The sequence below is a fragment of the Helianthus annuus genome, chromosome 7 (assembly GCF_002127325.2).
Source record: "Helianthus annuus cultivar XRQ/B chromosome 7, HanXRQr2.0-SUNRISE, whole genome shotgun sequence".
Classification (NCBI taxonomy): Eukaryota; Viridiplantae; Streptophyta; class Magnoliopsida; order Asterales; family Asteraceae; genus Helianthus; species Helianthus annuus.
Window position 1 is genome coordinate 133,859,793 of NC_035439.2, and position 21,676 is coordinate 133,881,468.

A 21,676-nucleotide genomic window follows, 5' to 3' on the forward strand; every position below is an offset into this window, starting at 1 on the left:
AATCATTTCAAAGATTTCATTTAAGATTTCCTATAATAATAAACACAAACAACCTAAGAAATCAGGGAAACTCACACCAACCCAGGAAGTTTTTTCGTCCTTCTTCATCTCTCTAACAAACACACACAGTAATCTCTCTCCGCAAAGGGGCAATCTAAGCAGTTTCGAAGTGGTTTTCACTCTACTCTTTGTGATACAATTACATACTATATATTTACATGCGTGTAACACCTCGAAAATTTAGGTCCTATAATGTATTGACACGTGTCATAAGCTTGAACGTGCGAAAGAATACTCTAGAGGGACTAAAGTTGACAAACATGGAAAGTATGTGAATTCAAGGGTTCAAAATGTCAACAAGGGATAAATATACTTTACAGTAACCCTACACGATGCTCGTACCTTCAAACGAATAAATCATGGATCATACGGAACTAAATATGAAAGAAAGTGAGAGATTACAAACTACAGGGGTTAAATGTGTCAACATGTTTAAGTTATACCTCTGAGTGACCTTTTAGCAAATCCGAAGCTTTGTAACGGTGAATTATGCTCACTAGAATGCACGATAAAAATTTCATAAAGTTTCGTGATAAAATGAGAAAGTTATGATCAAATTAGTACATGAGGGGTTAAAGCGTCAACGTTGAAAGTTATGACTTTTCAGGTAATAACAAAGTAACCGAGGACTTAACAAGATGGGTAAAAGTCTCGAGGCCCTTGTACGTAAATAATAAGGGCTCACAATGCAAGAAATACCCTTCCGAAGAGCCAAGAGCCAACCTGCAATTATTGAAAGATTTGAAATCTGTCAGAATGATTCAGGCGGGCCGCGTAAGCCTTGTTAAGGTCTTACGCGGGCCGCGTGAGACGCCCAGATACAGAAAAGTGAGACAGCGGCACTGTTCAGCCTTGTAACTGACTTAGATCAATCTTTTCACCAGTATGGGCGACCCCTACTTGCTTTTTAGACCTTAGGGACACTTGTGGATGATTCATGGTCAGTAGTAGACTTTTTTGGCAATGATCTATGGTGATTTATACACTATAAAAGGCCTTCATGTTACAACTTGTGATCATTCATCCCATCTGCTTTCTTGGAGCTTCCTGGAGCATAAGAGCAGACCCAAGCCATTCCTAGTCGTGCATTAGACTTTGGTAAGTATGCTTAACCTTTCTTAGTTGAGTTTTTACTTAGTTTTAGCTTAAAAGTCAAACCGTCGTAATTAACGGTTGACTTAGCGATTAATCACTAATGGTCCAGTGATTAGTCGAATCAAAGGTAGTTATAAGTTGGTAATCATGTGGGCTTTAAACCCTCAAAAGGGCACCCTCTGATTCCCACTCTAACTAGATCAAATGTCGGGTCAAAGTTGTTTAGAAAAAGTCAACAGAATGCTAATTTATGAATTAACACATAATTAACAATGTAGAAGGCATGTAACCTATTTTATCACTTATATAACTTGGTAATAAGTATAACAACTGGTCTAAACTTGTTTGATCCGACAATTTTCTGTTTTGACCCGGTTCGGAACCGAAAGTCGCAAAACTTTGACTTTTGCTTTGACTTCAGTTCTGACCCGTTTTAGTAGAGCCTATAAATGCCTTAGGACTTCCTTAGGACCAGGTTACATGATAGTATAACCCTCTGTGACTGGTTCATTGATTGTCCACTTCGTTTACAAGTTTTACAAGTTTCCGTTAAATGCTTAAACGTTGACCATAATGCCCTTTTTACCATAGAACGAGAATTTTGGAAATGTGAAAGGACAAAAATCTTCGTTAATGATTTATAAACATGTCCCTAAAGTTTCATAACGGTTCGAGGTCCAGAATATGAGTTATGCTAAATAGCGCAATTAAGAAACTTTAGTTAATTAAACGGCGCACTTAGCATAAAGCCTATCTAAAACCCAATTTCGACACCAAACCTTTTACACACTGATGTAATATAATATTTTAAGATTTTTAAAGATTTTTAATTATTTTTTAACCTACTCATAACCTAAGGTTATGGCATTGATTCGGTAAATACCGATTATACCCTTTTCGGGCATAAAATGAGTTCTACATGGTATTTTAACACCAATCCAATTGCTACTGATTTTATACAATAAATAAAGTATTTTGAACTATGAAACCTGATCGGAAAACTCAGATTTCCTGTTTAACCCGGAAATCGCTTAAAATGGCTTTTTACGCGTAGTAAACGCCTAGTATAGGTTTAAAACCATTTTGTCATAAAAAGACTCATTACCTACTGATGTAATTTGTTAAAGTAAGTGGTTTTACTGATTACCTCATACCCGAACATCAGAATTATAAATAAACTCGTTTATAATCCTTAAAATACCAAAATACCCCTACGGGGCTTATATTGAGATTAAACTCGTTTTGGGTATAATGGGAGATATCCTACTGATATCACAGCCTCTTTAAAGCATATTGACTTAGGAAATCTGTATAGGACTCTTACGGTTACCCGTTACGCTAATTACGCGTCCGGTTCGGTTTATGTAACTGGTTTGCATAAATTAGCCGAAACGGGTCAAACCTTGTCGTTTTTACCTCAAAATCCAGAATGTGGTTGGATTACCCATATTATACAAGTCTTCAAACTTGTCGGGTCTAAATCACATTCTATTCCGGTCTTCGCTTAATCGTGCGTTCGAACCGTATCTTTCGTTAAAACTAACCGGTCTAAGTTTAGGCTTAATTAAAGACCCGTTATGATTCTAATAGATTATTATAAACCTTCGTTCCAGAATAGGAGACCCGGTAAAAGCTACACACACTTGCTATTTATGATTAATACTTGCAAAGGTAAACTCTTTTAACTTAATTTCCCTTATACATGCTTGGGGTACGGTATATAAAATACCGCTTGGTTCGGCATTGAATCTTTAATCAATTAGAGATTAAATCATTGATATGCTCTGTTTTGAAATGTTTTGTTTGCTTAAAGCCTTTGGGGGGTTAATGACCATGTCCCGGATATCCTTGGCATCATCTTACGAGATGGCCACGACCTGAGCACGGGGTGTAGGCGTACACCCGTCAGTGCATAAATGAATAAATAATGTGGTGTGTCTATTGATCTTTAACCCGGTCTACGGATCGGGCTACTGAACGCATAAGGAACATGTAATTCGTTTACAAGTATTATATTCAAATAATTATCCCAAGTTATAAAAGTTTGTGCCACGTGCATTCAAATCAATTTTATTAAACTTTTCAAAATGAGTCGGTTGAATGTATTTACCAGTGTAAACTGACGTATTTTCTCAAAAAGGTTAAGTGCAGGTACTACGCGAACTAGGCTGGCTTTCTCCTAGCGTCCACAATAAGTCTCGCAAGCTTGGATGTCAAACTGTTGAACAACCTTTCCTATTTATTTTGATCCCCCTGTGGATTATTTTCAACTGTTTGTGATACTTGATATTACAATTATATTCGGTTGAAATATATCTATCTTTTGCTTCCGCTGTGCATTTAATATTGTGTTGTTTGACTGTAATGTTACCAACTACGTCACGATAATCCCCCACCGGTGAAACGTGTAAATATCGGGGGTGTGACAATGCGATTTGTATCTATATATCTTCGTACATTGTATACGCCAATTGAAATTCAATATTTTCGTTGTTATTCTATCTGTAAACAATCTCTGAATTGTCCTAATAGGTAAAATCCCAAGCTATGATAAACAAATCTTGATGTCGTGAATCATGAAATTTAAAAACTAAAGGTAAATGATTGCTTGAATCAATTGAAAGGTACACAGGTTCAAGATGTTTGAATTAATCATTTGAAACGTATCAAGGTTCAAGAAGATAAATAGCCATGAAAATAGTATTCATGATTAAAAAAATCGAATATCATGGAAAAACATATTATTGAATTGATTGAAGAGAATTTTTAAAATATTACCTTGGATGTTGATGTAACTGGTGGAAGGTTTTTGATTAACGAATGTATTAAAGGAGTATAATGGATTCAGGAACACTAAATAATTTGGTGATTTGGTATTGGTGGAAGCAGTGGCAATTTAGTGATTTGCTTGTCACACAGGTCGAACTTGCCACACAACTCTAAATCGCTACATATGTTTAAATTGTGATACATGCCTAGATTTCCTGCTAGGTGAACCATGCATATTTGGTTCTAACTTGATATCTTTATATAAAATATATATTTTATTTTTGAAAATTCTAACAATCCGAGTTTTTATAGCGAACTTGTTTTCTTTCTATATGTTGGAATCAATTTGTTTTAATTTGATTGTGAGAATATCGTTAACTTATTTGAACATTTTTTAGAAGTATGTTTAATTTTAAACAAAATAAAAACAAAAATGGATTGTTAAAACATTGTCTAAAATTGTGTAAAAAATAATAATTAAATGCTTTTAAAAAACATATCTGATTTTAAAATACTCAAAATAAGTTTAATAACATTGATTTTGTCTTTTTCTAGAAAAACCAATGTATATGAAATCCGGATTTGAAGATTGGATTTTCCAAAGTGACGTATCCCTTTTTTCATAAAATGGTGCCGACTCGAGGAGATTCTGGTTACCAAATAAGAATTACAATCTTTGATTCAAACAAAACTTTTGATTTCAAATTATTAGTTCCCCGTATTTCTATTCCATGCGTTTTGATTAAACCAAAACGTTTTTGATTTTGGTTTCAATTTTTCACGCCACAAAACCCATGTGATACTATGTTCTCTTCAGTTTTTTTTATTAGGATTTTCAAAATTGATCAATCCGATTCAATCGATGTTCGAATATGATGGTTTAATTTCAGTTTCATGATATCAATTGTACGATTCAATCTTTTCTTTGTTTTTATTCTGAATTTTGGCTTCAAAGATGCAATTAGAAAACATGGGTCCGACACTTTGTTTTGATTTTAATTTCGGTTTGATCATTCGATGATTTCTGGGTTTCGATTTAGGGTTGCGATTTATAGGGATGGGTCGATAATGATGGGATTTGTATTGTTAAGACGTTTCGGTGATGGCTATAAAGGTTGTCTCACTGTCGATTGATATGCAAATATTTACGACCCAAGTGTCCTTTTTGATGATTAATAAACAAACATATAGACGTGATAGTTCCATGATGGTAAAACACACACACTTCATATTGATTTAGTCATGTCCATTCGTTAGCATGGCGTGACTCTTCGGTAGCATGTGGTGTCTTTTTAGTTTTTGAGCAAGGGGTATGTATGTATGATTTTTAAAAGTTACAACTTTTCATTCTAGAGAGGCAACCCAAGTTGCTTTTTGTATAGTTATATAATGCCCTTTAGCGAATATGACAAAGTCCGGTTATTTTTTTCTTTTTCTTTTTTTGTCATGAGTGACAGAGAAAGAAAAATATATATACCCTTAAAAGGTGTTTTTTGTCCTTATATGCACACCTTGCAGTGTCGAACTGTGGCCAAAACACGGCGTTTTGGTCCGGTTAACCAGACAAAAACTGACGGGTGTCTGACGGGTCTGTTGACCGGACTAAAACGCCGAGCTTTGGCCGCGTTTTGGTCCTGTCAACCAGACCGGGTGTTAGTATTTTGTCTGGTTGATAAGACCAAAACGCGGCCAAAGCTCGGCGTTTTGGTACGGTCAACAGACCCGTCAGACATCCGTCAGTCTTTGTCTGGTTAACCGGACCAAAACGCCGCGTTTTGGCCACAGTTCGACACTGCAGGGTGTGCATATAAGGACAAAAAACATCTTTTTTGATGTGTAAATAGGTAAAATGGTGTGTTGATAGGTACACCCTATATATATTATTAAGAAAGAATTAAAGAGTAGGGTCACATATGCCCTTTAGCAAATGATTTTGATCAATTATAGAAAATATGACTTATAGTCCAATTTTTGGTTTGCTTTGTAATAAGTGGACAGAGCAAAACAAAATATATTATTAAAGTAAGAATTAAAGAGTAAGCTAGGAGCCTAGGATATTCATTATTCGGTTTCAAACTAATTATGCCTAAAATCAAAACCAACCAAAACCGAAAACAAATTACAAATTCGGTATTAGCCTCAAGGTCTTAACCTAAAGTTAGGGGTAGTTGTGCTCCACTTTCAATTACTCATCACATCCAATCCAATCATGTTCCGCCACATTATTGAACTTGATTCCATCACTGGTGATGGATTTTAGTAGGGATGCCCATCAATAGTGATGGATTTTTTTATTTTTAAATTATAAATTAACAATAATAATTTCATTTAAATAAAAAAAATATTTCTAGACATATTTAGGTTACAACTTAAAAAAACATAAAACAATAAAAAGATACATAAAGAAAATGTACTCATCGACGTGAAGCTTCGTTTGCCCCTCTCGTCGTAACGTTCTTGAAACCATTTTTTGCTTGCTTCGATGTCTCCTATAATCTTTAAAAATAAATCTTTTGATAAACGAAACCGATCCCTAAACGTTTCGGCATTGTAGACCGGATTCTCCACAAAATAATCCTTCATTAACACTTCGTTGGTATGTATACGATCACGATCCACCATTTTCTTCTTTGGGCGGCTCAAACCTTCAAGTTCGTTATACGCCTTCTCGAAAAATACAAGCGTGTCATCGTCGGAAGACAAAGAGCTATCAGTGTCTAGCGGAAACGAATCGGTTGGAAATTCCATTTTTATGCAAGAAAGTGGTATAAAATTATGTGTTTGTGTGGGTGAAATATGTATTTGTGTGGATGGTATATATATATATAGTGTTTAATTTTTCTTTCTCATCGTCCGATGGTAACATAGCATTTGAAATCAACGGTAATATCATCATCTCCACGCGTTATGGCTACAACGCGTTTTCATGTTCACGTGTGATGAAATTGGGTGGCGGCGGTGTTTCACGGGGTTCCACGTGTGGTCACCGTCCCACCACGTAACGCCCCGACCGGCTTTAATCTTCATGAGTTCAAAAGAACCTATGCCATGAATAGTGGTAGGAAAAATACACTCGATAGTTGGTGTGGAGTTACCAGTAAATCTAAATGAAGTCATCTCTATAGCAGCATTGTCTCAAGAAATGTACACAATGGCCACAAATGTCTCTATCCAATATGTCACCTTTTATCAACACCATATGTGGAGGGGAAATACTAAAAAAAACTGATATACTTTACCATTTTTCTCACAAAATCCCTCTACTTATTTTTTAATATTAAAGTCATTGTACTTGATAATTTTGAATAAACCCATGAAATGACTTGTAATAGGCCATTTATTGCTAGTGTAATCTATGTGTTTATTGTAAAAATTGAATATTTTCCTTGTATTCTTTTGTAATTATAAATATATTCTTGCAACTAATTATAAAGCATCAAAAAATAAATTGCAATCACATGGTCAAACGAAAAGAAAAAGAAAAACACTGTTAATTATTTTTTTTCAGCGAATATTTGGCATATTCTTCGTCTTATTCAATCTATCATATTTGAGTATTTTACAAAAAAAAGGCATACACATAGAATTTTGATTCCTTAGTCGAACAACCTAATTATCAGAGTAGAGTCAACCGTTTGGTTTCCCTACAATCTAAAATTGATTAGATAATGACACAAAACTAATCAAACAATGATTAAGATCATTGATTTTGATTTGTAATTACATACATACATGTATCTTCTTCTTCCATAACGTCGTTTATTTTTCTCAGGTCTTTACAATTTCATTTGCTAGGGTGGATGCTTATCTTTCCTGGCTTTTTTAAGTATTTAAAATTAAGATATGTCACACAAGAAAAGAAAAATCTACCTAAGCAAAAGAAATAAAAAAAAATACCGGAGCAGCATGTTGTATGTCATTTTAAAAAAACGAGAAAAATGCAATTTGCGTCCCTGTGGTATGTCCCAAACATCAACCTGAGCCCCTAAATTAAATTTTTGGTTTTTTGAGTCCCTGACTTTATATATTCATAACAATATGAGTCCCTGCCGTCAGTGTTCCGTCAGTTTTACCGTTTGACAGTTGTGAAAAGTCCATAATACCCCCAACCCTTAAATAGCGAGCTTAATAAATTGATTACCGGTTTCATTATCATCACCAGTTATCATTATCACCAGTTTCAACTCTCAAGAACATCATCATCATCTTCAACAGATCTCTTCATCATCTTCATCGATCATCATCATCATCTTCAACAGATCATCTTCATCATCTTCATCGAACATCTTCATCATCGAACAGATCAGGTTCATCTTCATCCTCATATTGATTTTTGGTTTGATTCGATGATTTGAATGTGTTTATATTGTGAAAAAAAGAGGGTTGATTCTGTGTTTGATTTTGGGTTCCATTCGATGATTTTTGGTTGATTTTGAAAAAAGAGAGGGTTGATTTTGGGTTTGATTTTGGGTTCCATTCGCTGATTTTGGGTTCCATTTGATGATTTGCGGTTTATTTTGAAAAAACAGAGGGTTGATTTTGGGTTTGATGTATCAACAGAGGTTTTGATTCTTGTGGGTTTAGGGTTTAGGGTATCAAAACAGAGGGCTTGAATGTGGGGTTGAATGTGTTTTGGTTTTGATTCTTGTGGGTTTAGGGTTTAGGGTATCAAAACAAAGGGTTTGAATGTGGGTTTGAATGTGTTTTGGTTTTGATTCTTGTGGGTTTAGGGTTTACGGTATCAAAACAGAGAGGGTTTGAATGTGGGTTTGAATGTGTTTTGGTTTTGATTCTTGTGGGTTTGAATGTGGTTTGATGTATTTTGGTTTTGATTTTTGGTTTGAATGTGTTAGGGTATCAAAACAGAGGTTTGAATGTGGGTTTGAATGTGTTTTGGTTTTGATTCTGGTTTGCATGTGTTCATAATTTGAATGTGTTTTGGTTTTGATGCTGGTTTGAATGTGTTTTGGTTTTGATTCTGGTTTGAATGTTTTTGTTGTATCGGACCAGTTTCGGATTGAATGTGTTCCTCATTTGAATGTGTTTTGGTTTTGATGTTGGTTTGAATGTTTTTGTTGTATCAGATCAGTTTCGGATTGAATGTGTTCCTCATTTGAATGTGTTTTGGTTTTGATTCTGGTTTGAATGTTTTTGTTGTATCGGATCAGTTTTGGATTGAATGTGTTCCTCATTTGAATGTGTTTTGTTGTACAGAATGGCTGCGGACGTAAAGATACTACGCAAAACACCAACTACGAAGGCGAGAACACTTGACAACCTCCTAGAAGATGGCGCAGTACACATAAGGAAGTGATTGATATGAATGAATACAACCCCAGTGGCAGATATGTAATTAGCGAGCTCTGGAATTTCATATCTACCACTTGGGTTATATTCATTCATATGAATGAATACAACCCCAGTGGCAGATATGTAATTAGCGAGCTCTGGAATTTCATATCTACCACTTGGGTTATATTCATTCATATCTGCTACATTCCGAAGTGCACCCGTCAGTAAAGATCCACAAGCATCCACAATTGCTTGTGGATCTTTGACGTTTTGTCTCTGTATTGTATGTTACGGTCTTTTGTTATCGAGTCTGTAAGTTATGGTCTTTTGTTATCGAGAATTTAATTATGAATGAATATAACCCAATTGCTTGTGGATCTTTGATATATATAGTATACATTTAATTATTATATTGCATTTATTTAAAAAGAGTTAATTATTAGATTGCATTTTTTAAAAAATAAAAGAGTTAATTTAATTTGAATTATTAGATTTCTTAAGAAAAAAGCAAAAAATGAATTTAGGGGCTCAGGTTGATATTTCACTCATACCATAGGGACACAAAGTGTTATTAATATATGTCAAAAGACGGTCTTACCCCTGCCTCAAACAGTCAAACTGACGGCAGGGACTCAAAGTGTTATGAATTTATAAGGTCAGGGGCTCAAACATCCAAAAATTTAATTTAGGGGCTCAGGTTGATGTTTAGGACATACCACAGGGACGCAAATTGCATTTTACTCTTAAAAAACCCTTCAAAAGTTTGTTCAATATTAAGAAGTATAAGGACTTTAATATTCAAAAATAAAGTGAAGGGACTTTTGTGAGAAAAATGATAAAGTATGTTGTTTTTTATGGCATTTGATGTTTGGTTTAAAGTTTGTCTAACCACAGAGGTAGTGGTGCCAACTCGGTCTATTTTCAATTAAACAATTTATTTTGTTTGACTTATTCGGATTTTGACAAACTATTACTCATCACTTATGTTCTATTCCCGAGTTTCATTTAACGAATGAAAAGAAATGATTTGGAAGAATGTCAAAAAAAAAGTAATTTTTTTATGTAGAGAAATGGAAGGAAAACTTATGTCTTTTTCCTTCCCTTTTAATCCTTCAAATTGGAGAGATTTGGGAGGAAAATGTATTTTATGCATAAAATCCTTACTTTTCCTTTGATTTCCTTCGAACTCGGGAACACGGTAAATAATTTAAATTTTGCTTTCTACTTATTTTCTTTTCTCTTCTTAATTCATTTTCTCTTATTTTCTTTTATTTATTAAACTCGGGAACATAGCGTTAGAGGAAAAACTAAAAACGAGGTAACTCAATTCAAACCACCTGTTATAACACCTTTGAAACATGGGTTTAGGGTAGACGGGGCACAATTCAAACCGCAGCTACCCGTTAGAACGCGGAGACATCCACGACAGTGTTCCCGCCTACTCTCTCTCTCTCTACACATAAACACAACTCTTTATCTCTCATCCTCTTTCGTCAATAATCCACATTTGCTGTTAAAGAAAAGAAGAAGAATCTTAACAAACGATTTTGAGCTTTGTCGTGACTACACATGTGAGAATTGGTAACTACCATCCAAACGTTATTGTACTATTGCATTTGTTTCCTAACTTGACTCTTCTAGAAGTTCTAGATAGTGGTATACAGTGTGAGTTTAGTGGGGAACTAGAAAATCATGTAAAAAACCTATAAAAACACATTACATATAAAAAAATTCATTTTTATGTAATTTGTTTCGGAGTTTTTATATATAAACAGATAATGTTTCAATAAAAAAAGAGTATAGTTAAATGCAATTTGCAACCCTTGGTTTGGTGACGGGAGCTAGATGTCCCCTTGAAAGTTTTTTTTTTTTTACTCTGCCCTCTCCTGCTTTCAATATTATTACAACCACTATCGTCTCCACCACCATCTTCCTCACCACCACCACCAACAACAATCGGCAAAAATCTCAACACTTAAATGCTCAAAAAGCATAATTCTTTACAAAATTCAACTTGCAATATTACGGCATAACAAAGGCACAAACGATTGTTGAAGCCGTTTTGGAATACCATGATACAAGGTATAGAAGATTTACTCATATCTCGTCATGACAGTTACTAAGAAACCATTCTCGTATGCAATTAGTTGTGCTTCCGCATGCCAACACCGACGGTTAAGAGGTTGATGATTAGTTTAATTATTTAGTTTGTATAATGCTTTTAATTTTAATAAAATTGTTTTTGGTTTATATTTTTTATATATTTGTTTTTTTAATTTATGCCATTTTTTAATTCATGTACTTATGTTATTAATTTAAACAATTTTGATTTTTTTTATTTAAAAAGTTTTTTTTTTTAATTTTAAGTTGATTAAAAAAATGGGGGGGGGGGTTGGTTTTGGACAGGGCTTTTGGACCAAGCGATATGGATGCTGTGTTTTTTGTACGTCTTAAATAATAAACAGACGTTATTGTCTATGCAAAACATTTTGTCTAAGACACTTAGGGGCTGTTTGTTTACTTCTTAATGGGCTCTTAATTGTCACACCCCCAAAATCCACCATGTGGAGTACCACCGCTTGGAGGCGTGACATGACCAGGATCGAGCCACCAATCATATTGAACATCGTAATTAAGCAAATAAAACCAACCACAATACAATTGGTGACCAAAAGCTAGTTAACCAATTTTAACTTAAACAGCGGAAGCATAATCGTAAGTCCAAAACATAAGTTCATAGTTCCTAAGTTTAAAGTCCAAAACGTAGGATTAATAAGTTCATAAGGATTAAATGTTTAGCATGGGACATAACAACCCGTATTCCACAACAACCTCCTCCTCGTGCAAGCTCCTTAAGCATTTAACGACCTGTAAGGCATGTAACAACGAGTCAACAACAAAGTTGAGTGAGTTCACGTTTGGTTGTTTTGTTTTAAGTTGTTTCCAAAAACGTGGTTTGTCTTTCGTTGGCATAATTGCCGTGGGGGTTACCCCACAGTTGAAAGTATGTTTAACGAGTTCCTTCTTTATTATCCAAACCATTTCCATGATCAGTGGGGGCTTCCCCATGTGAACCACTAGACCGTACCATATCGACTACTACGCAAGTAAGTTGTGCCCTACATCAGTGTCTATCATCACTGACGGTTTGCCATAGTCCATTAGTACACGCCCGTCCGACTGGCACGGTGTGAGGTTTGTTAAACCTAATAGCGCTATTAAGTAATGACCCGCTCGCCAGTGGCCTCGGCGATTAAGTCGATATAAATTGAGGGACTTCATGATAGAGTTTTGTCTAGTAAGTTTAAGGTTGTTGTCCTACCCAAGGAGGACGAACGTACGTAGTTCTACCCAGGGAGAATACGCAGGATTAATATTGGCATCCTACCTATGGAGGATGGCCGTACATATCCTACCCAAGGAGGATATGTAGATTTCCGTTTTAAATTCTTTAACCCATTCCCAACCACCGGGAATCCCATGCCTTAGAAAGTGTGTGAACTCACATTGGTTTGCTCGGTTAGATTAATTACTCAAATAATCAGGAAATCAAGCACGTCCTAATAATGTACAGACAACAATCAGTTTCTCATGCATAACATGTATCCTACGTACGATTTATCTACTCATTACTTCTATCACATGCCACATAGTTCAAATGTCAAGTTATATCATTAAGTTACATTATTTTTCCCTAAAATAATATAACTATCTCACAAACAAACAAGTATCCACACAAGTGTTCTAATATAATGTCACACCCCGACCACGAAGAACATACAAAACGTGGCGGAAACGTCGGGGAGTGTTGTAACAGAATTTATTGTTTCAAATCCATGACAATTGAAGTTTCGTTTTATTAATCAAACATGAAAATCCACATTGTTTTAAACAAGAACCAAAGAGTACATAACATAAATTAACTAGTTCTTGTCTCGTTTTAAGTCACTAAGGCACAGGTCCGCCTAAGTATGTCTTGATAAGTCCTATGCATCATCTCCTGAAAACACATGTGAAAATAGGTACGTCAGCATAAAAATGCCTGTGAGATACATAGGTTTTGTGAAAACAGAATTCATGACTTATGTTTGAGAAAATGTTTACTCATGAACCTTGTAATTTGCTTTGTCTTGTAAATCATTTGAAAAACGATAAGATCAGATGATATGTAAAAAAATAAGAGAATAATGTATGGTTAAATGAATAACCATGTAAAATGAGTTTGTATAAGATAAGTTGTTTGTAAATCAATGTCTTGTGAAAAGTGTATTATTTGTATAAAATGTTATATGTCTCAAACTGAAATGATTCAAGTAACGCTACGATATGTAATACCATACAAACACTTATATATAGGAAGTACCAGCGGCGTATCCACCATGCTTGTATCATATTACACACGCCTCGTTACTTAAATAACTTACTCAAACCAAACCATCAAGATGTAATGTTTAACAATTGTAGAAATGTTTATGTATAGTCCAATGTCTATTGTCAAATGTAAATCATGTCAACAGATACACCTGGTTCACACGGTTCAATGGTTTCAAACGGTTCATATAATCAAAGGGTTAAGACGGTTCACATAGTCAAATGGATACAACGGTTCAAAATGTAGTATAATGTGTTCACATGCTGGATGAGCATATGCAACAGAAATGCAATGTAAGACAATGTACTAAGTATGCACACAATGGGCGTACGTAACATGAAATGTATTGTAAGGTGATGTACTAAGTATGCACACAATGAGCATACATAGCAATAAATGTAATGAAATCATGTACTATAAATGTACTAATGAACATAGCAAGTATATGATGTGAAAACAAGAAAGCATGAAAGTAACAAGTAGGCACATGTGTTTCACCCCAAAATAGTTTGGAAAACAGTAAAATAGGGGTCTATGTACTCACCTGAGATTGCTTTGAAGTTCTTGTATAACAACCAGATAATGCTAGAGATCACAGATATCAAACGGCACCTAATATAGGTAACTATGTTAATATACCGGACCTAAATCGGGGGATTTGGATAGAATGAGGGTTTGTAAACCAAACGAGTATGGAGACTCGTGTAATATGGTTTAACAAAGCCTACATACTAAAATGAAACCTAACCTAAGTGCTTACGACCCATTACGACCCGTTTAGGTAGCTTATGCTACCTTAACGCGTCGTTCGCGTAAAACGCGTTTGGAACGCCTAACGTCGTGACCATAAGGTATAACCTCGGAAGGTTATTCCCTATACAACTATGGTCACCTAAAGTGTTTGTTCGGATCCTAATGATCAACCAAATGGGTCGGGTTCGAAAGTATAAGCGATTGTTTAGATCGCTTACCTTACGACCCTATATAAGCACTATACTAAAAGTGACGAGCTAAGCATGTTAGAATATGCTTAACTAAGTTTAGAAAACAGGTTTGGTATCAAAACAAACGGTTTTGATACCCACGAGTAGTTTGGTTACAAAATACGCAAGAATGCGTATTTTGGCCGAAACTACGACTCGTCACTGAGCCTAGATAACGTGGTAATCAGTAGGTATAGTCACTATGGACTATAACCATCGTGATCACGCTCACGTTATGAAGTTCAAACGAACTTCGGGTTGACCATAGGCTGGTCAACGCAGAAAGTCAAACATAGTTTGACTTTAGGATTAGAAAGCGATTAAAAGAACGAAAGAACACTTACGAAGGGTCCCCGAAAGCTAATCTCGATCCAGGAGCTCATGTATGAAGCAAAGGCCTCAACTTAGAGCTTTAGATCAGATTTTTGTGGGTTTTAACCAAAATAGGGGGGGTATTTATAGGAAAATCAAGACCGTTAGGATCGTTTCTTGAATATCGTGCCACGATCTAATCCGTACACTTGTCGCAAAGTTGTGGTGGCTTATTTTGCCCCCACCATAGGGTTTTGACAAGTGGCATTGCCCTTTGGAGGTTTCTAAGGGCTGTTTACAGCTGAAAAATGACTTTTGCTGATCAGAAGGGGCCTCGCGTGACGCCAAGGGGGCTAGGTGTCACGCTAAGGTCCCCCTGTTCAACAAACACTTTCCAATGTTTTCATTTCAGTCCCCGTTGCGTATTAAGGCCATTTCCGACATGTTTAAGGCTCGTTAAGCCATTTTCAAGGCCCTAAAATGATGCCTAAACATTGTGGACATGAAACATGCTCAAAAATATGCCGGATGTTGGCTCGTTTAGTCGTACGATCGCGATGTTCGTTTAATTACGACGGAATGCGCATAAGCGCGAAAAGCGATCCAAATTGCGCGACGAATGGATTTTTCTCATGCCAAACACTAAGGCATAATATTATGATACTTACATAAATTTTTGGATGTCCGGATGTATTCAGAACGTAAGTTATGCGCGAAAGTGCAAACTTATGCACTTTTTGACACTTTTAGTCCCTGAATGATCCAAAAGTTTATTTTAGCATACCGAACCCCTCAAAGCCTATTTCTAAGCTATGTAAAGGATATTTATGGTATGTTTAACTTATGGACATGTTCCGGAATGTCTGTTTTAGTACGAATCGTCATACTTTCGCAGTTTGTCAAGTTTAGTCCCTGTAAGCGAATAAACTTGTTTTTGCCATACCAAAGCCTTCAAAACTTATTTCTAAGTTATGTAAAGGTTATTTAAGGTATGTTAAGCCTATTTCACTATTTCGGAGTGTTTGTTGCATTAAACTGGTTATATTTACGCATCAACGCGCGTATAACCTTCTAGAAAGCGATTTAGAGCTTGAAATCGAACAAGAGTTGATATGTGCAAAAGATACACATTTTTATACAGATCCTAAGTATGAAATACAATATTTCATTGGCTTGATATTTGTTTGATGGTCTTAGTGACCCAGGTGTCACATATAAGATGTATATATTTTAAATATATATATATTTACCCATTTTTATTTACAAAAACCAACCTCCGACACTTTGTATTTTGTTACAAAAATTATGGCGAAGTTTATATTCGAAACATAAGTTATAAAATATACTTGTAACGCCTGCTTAGAAAATAATTTTCTAAGTGTTGTAATTTTTAGAAAATTTCGCCAGAGTTTCCTTTGTAAACGGAGGTGTCCATGCTAATAAGCATATCATTTTCTTTTCAAAATCAATCAACAATCAATCTTTATATTACCAAGAGCAACAATATATGTGTTACACACTAATCATGAACTTGATATATTTCGAAAACGCGTAGTAACTTGGTAAAGTTTTTAGTAGACTTAGTTACCTTCCGAAGCGTATTTATTTTTTAAAAATCATCCTCATAAAATAATTTGGTGTTTACAACTTGTAAACAATTTTTACAAAAATAAAACTCTTGAACTCTTCTTGTAAATAAAACATTTTCATACTTGTCTTATTTCTAAAAATGGTGTAAGTGCTTGTAATAGTTATGATTTTTCCCAAAAGCCGCCTCTCTAACCTTGGTTTATTTATAAAAATCTTTTATAAAGTTTAGATCAACATGATCATTCATCAACTTGTTACTTATATTTTAAGAAAATCATCTTTATTCAAGTTCATAGTTAAACTAGAAGGTGGTTATTTTATATAACACATAACCACTTTCTATTCTTGTTAAACCATACTTCTACATATCATTTAACAAGATTCACATGGTGATTAATACCACACAATCAAGAATCATCATAAAACTAACAACATACTCATGACAACATCAAACTAGTAGCATTTTCATTTTTAAGTAAACTTTTATGTAAAGCTTCATGTTTAACCTCTTTTAGTGTTTTTGTTCTTTGGTGATTTAAACATACTTAACATACTACATCTTTTGATCATAGAAGCAAGATGAAACATGGGTGTATAAGTAACTTACTACTAGCACAAGGCTAGGGTAGAAACTAGTGATGAAGATGATGAGAAAAAGATGAGGAACAAGCAAGAACAAAGACTCCTTTGAAGCTCCACAAGTAGCAAGCCTTCTTGTATCAACCTTTAAGCTTGAAAGAGACTTGAAAATGGAGGATGATGGTGGTGCAATGGTGGTGGTGTTGGCGGTTTGGGTGGAGCCGAGAAAGGGAGAGAGAGTGTGAGAGTGAGGGAGTGAATGATGAAGATTGATGGTTGTGATCTTGCACCATGCTTAAATAGATGTTTCATATATTATGGTTATTCACACAAGCAACAATCCATTAAACAAATAGGATTAAACCTACACAAGATTATATGAAGCATGGTGGATGATTGTGTGGGTCCACATGGGACCGAAATTTGGTTGGGGGGGGGGGTTGGTGTAACATTTTGCAACTAGAGTGTAATGGTTAGTTGGATTTCAAGTGTTGTGATTACATATGATGTTTACTAGAGAATTTAGTGGGTGTTAGGGTGTTCGGGGATCACGACAAGCCAAGAAATAGTAAAACAATGTGTTTGGCAAAATTTAGTGTTCCGGGTAATGTCCGGTTGTTCGGTTGGATACCGTTTTGTTAAAGTGTTTAATTATTCCTTAAAGTGTCTTTTATATATATTTTTGCAATATAATTAATTCCTAACACTTAGGAAAATATTCAGGACCTTTTAGTAAATTTTCTGCACATGACTAGTATGTCAACAAGCACATGTAGGCATGACACAGAAATCAGGAAACAGTTAAGTAATTCAACACAATCACCAATCACTTTAATTATCATTAAATAATCGTATGGATACATGAAATTACGAGGGTTGTCACATTAATGGTTCAGACCTCTTACTGGTTCAGCACTTAAAGGTTCAGACTGTTTGTTTCGCAAGTAGATGTCTGAATGATTCAGACATTTGCTTCTAAATGGTTAAACATTATACTGACTTTGAATAGTTAAGAACTCTAATATGAATTGGTCAGACATTTGCCTCTGAACGGTTAAGCATTATACTGACTCTCAATGGTTCAAACCTCTTACTGGTTCAGCACTTAGGGCATGTTTGGCTAAGCCTTTTGAAACAACTTATTGACTTATTGGCTTTTTGAAAAGACACAAGCTCCAAAATAATTGTTTGGCGATAAAAAGTTTTATAAGTACTCCCAAATACCCCCTTAATGGTTTAGACCTTTTAATGTTTTATCACTTAAACATTCATAAATTTTCAAATAACCCTTTAAACCTAATCAAAAAGTTACCCAACAAGAATAACTCCAGAATCATGTATATATAGATTTGATATAAATTATTATTTTAAATAAGCTTCAAAAAAAGCTTATAACATATCAAACTTTTAAAATGTTGTTTTAATTTACAGTTACAAACATAACATTTTTGTATAATGTTAATGTAACAAAATTTTATTTGATTAATGAAAATTACGATGTTAAATGTAAGTTGTTAAGCACGAATAAAGGTAGCATGACTTTAATTCAATTATATTATATTATATCAAAATCAAAGTACAACAGTGTCTACAGCGTTAGACAATTTCAAACGTCATAAATGGGTCACGTCACCTGCACAAATGGATGTTTGTTGGCATGTTATGTTTGAATATGCAGGCAAGCTTTGGGTGCAAGGGGCACCTTCGGTGACCCCATTCGGTGACCCCATTCACATAAGGGGAACACCGCCGCCATCACTTAGGTGAGTGGTTTGGGAGAGTGAAATCGGTGGGAAGTCACCGAAGAGAGGGAGGAGTGGACCAATGAAAAGTTTTTTTTTTTTTTTTTAATAAAAAACCAAGTCACCTAAGAGGGGAGTGCAGCCATCAATTTAGGGTGTTAGGGGAGTTTAAGAGGGGAGTTGACGTGACACACGAGAATTGGTTATGTGTAAGAGAGTGCCCGTTACACCCTTAAACAGACACACAAACAAACGGAGAGTACAATGGTAGTGCTTGTTTGACATTTGGATGTTAATTTTAGAAATTCCAAATGAACGTCACGCACCGTGGGATAAAATATGTCACATATATATATTTTTTTTAATTTTATAGTGAAACCTTAGTTTGATAAATACCCGTAACATCATTTAGTCATATATCTAGAATGACGTATGGTTGCCCGGTATGTAAATAATAAACCCAAGAGACAATGTGATATATAACAGGGGCGGACCTCGAAGGGTTTGAGGCATAAGCGTAGGCAAAAATTTTTGCCACGGGTTTGGAAATTTTTCCGGATTCGATTTCAAGAATTATATGGGTTCGATGGCTAAATTTCTACAGGTGCTAGGTCAAAATACATTTATATATAACACTAATTTTTTTATACGGGTTCGGCTGAACCCGTAACCTTCTATGTAGCTGCACACCTGGTTTGAAAGGAGGCCGTCCCCATAAAAACAAATAGTGTATTTTCTAGCTAAAATTCTCTCTTAAAAGTTCAATTAAACTTTCCAATTACCCCTCGCAAAATAAATGTTTGGTCCCCTCTATATTATTATTTACTACCAAGCCTAAATTTGCACTGGTGCACATCTCTCCCTAAATGAGTAAATGCCAATAACCACACATTTCTCTACCGAACTTCTCATATATATATATATGTTTACACACAAACACAAACACATACAAAGTCATAAACAAATGGCTTCATCACTTCCTGTTGATTCAACACACCGCCCTCACATCGTACTATTTCCATTTATGTCCAAAGGCCACACCATCCCGCTACTCCACCTAGCCCGCATGCTAGTCACCCGCGGGATCACGGTCACTATTTTCACCACCAAAGCTAACAAACCATTCATTGCTCAGGTTCTTGAAACCTGCCCAGATGGTAATTCCATATCCATCATACACCTTCCGTTTCCTAATAACATTGAGGGCATACCTCACGGTATCGAGAGCACCGATAAGCTACCTTCAATGTCTCTTTTCCCCCAATTCGTTATCGCGACAAAACACTTGCAGCCTCACTTCGAAATGTCACTCAAAAACCTCGGAAACGTCACATGCATCGTTTCCGACGGGTTTTTGAGCTGGACGCTTGCGTCCGCAAACAAGTTTGGCATCCCTCGGCTGTCATTTTACGGGATGAACGCGTATTCAGGTGCGGTGCAGCATTCTGTGAATGTAAACCAGAGTCTGTGGGGACCCGAGTCGGATGATGGATTAATCACCGTGCCCGGGTTCCCCTGGATTCAAATCACACGGAATGATATTGATTACCCATTTACCCAACGTAACCCATCCGGTCCCTTCCATGACTTCATAATGGAGTCGATTGCCTCATCGGTAAACAGTTATGGTACGATAGTGAACACGTTCCACGAGCTGGAGCCGCGGTTTATAGACTACATAAACCGCAAAATGAAGCCCACACCTTGGTGTGTAGGGCCACTGTGTTTAGCCGAGCCGTTCGGCTGCTCAGATAAACAGCCGAACGGCTCGAACAGCTCGAAATGGATAACGTGGCTAGACCAGAAACTTCTCCAAGGATGTTCTGTGTTATACGTCGCATTCGGGTCACAAGCCGAGATATCAACACAACAAATGGAGGCCATATCAAAAGGTTTAGAGCAATCCGAAGTTAATTTCTTGTGGGTAGTCAGAAACTGCGAGTCGAATGTTCTTAGTGAGCTCGGAGATAAGGTAGGAGACCGAGGGATGATCGTGACGGAATGGGTGAACCAAATGGAGATACTAAAACACGAGAGTGTGAACGGGTTCGTGAGCCACTGCGGATGGAACTCGGTGTTGGAGAGTATATGTGCGGGGGTGCCGATTTTGGCGTGGCCCATGATGGCGGAGCAGCCGCTGAATGCGAGAATGGTGGTGGAGGAGATAAAGATCGGGTTAAGGGTCGAGACGTGTGATGGTTCGGTTAGAGGGTTTGTGAAGGCGGATGGCTTGAAGAAGATGGTTAAGGAGTTGATGGAGGGTGAGAAGGGGAAAGAGGTGAGGAAAAGGGTTAAGGAGGTTGGCGCGGCCGCGAAGGCAGCGGTGGCGGACGGTGGTTCGTCGTGGCGGACGTTGAACGAGCTCATAAATGAGGTGGAGAGTGTTAGGAATAAGGGGAAGAGCGATGGAGAGATGTGAATTTATGGGTGGTTGTTAAATACTTTAATAATACACTTGCTTAGAATTGATCACTTGTATTAATGGTGATAACTAGTTGAGTGGATCCTAGGTTATATGTATGGTGTTTTATTGAAATGGTTAATAATGAAGTGAAATAGAGTGTGAAGTGAAGGGTGGTGTTGGAAAAAATGGAAGTTTTGTTGGAGTTCTAAAATGATGTTGCATGTGGTGGAGGTGAAGTTCTGAAAACCAACCCAATGGTTCACATAAAAGAAGATGCTCTAAAAAAATGAGTGATTGTAAGGCACTCATACACAAAAAATATTTATCGGGCCAAATAAAAATTTAGCAATTCTTTACTTGCAAAAAAGAGAATAGATAACCATTAATAAATTATTTATACAAAACAAAAATAAAACTTTTCCGACTTATAACATGCTAATTATAAATAATATAAAATTTAAATGTCAATTGGTTTAGC

General features: G+C 36.0%; 1 protein-coding gene across 1 annotated transcript; it reads left to right on the plus strand.

Annotated features, from left to right (window-relative positions):
* The first annotated feature begins 19,663 nt into the window (after positions 1 to 19,663).
* Positions 19,664 to 21,384, plus strand: LOC110896129 (UDP-glycosyltransferase 90A1). The gene has a single exon (XM_022143571.2). It carries the CDS (start codon positions 19,669 to 19,671, stop codon positions 21,211 to 21,213), a length of 1,545 nt encoding a protein of 514 aa, XP_021999263.2. The 5' UTR covers positions 19,664 to 19,668; the 3' UTR covers positions 21,214 to 21,384.
* The last annotated feature ends 292 nt before the right edge of the window (positions 21,385 to 21,676 follow it).

Excerpts from the sequence above, each read along its gene's own strand:
- LOC110896129 (XM_022143571.2), top strand. The coding sequence starts at position 19,669 with ATGCCAATAACCACACATTTCTCTACCGAACTTCTCATATATATATAT.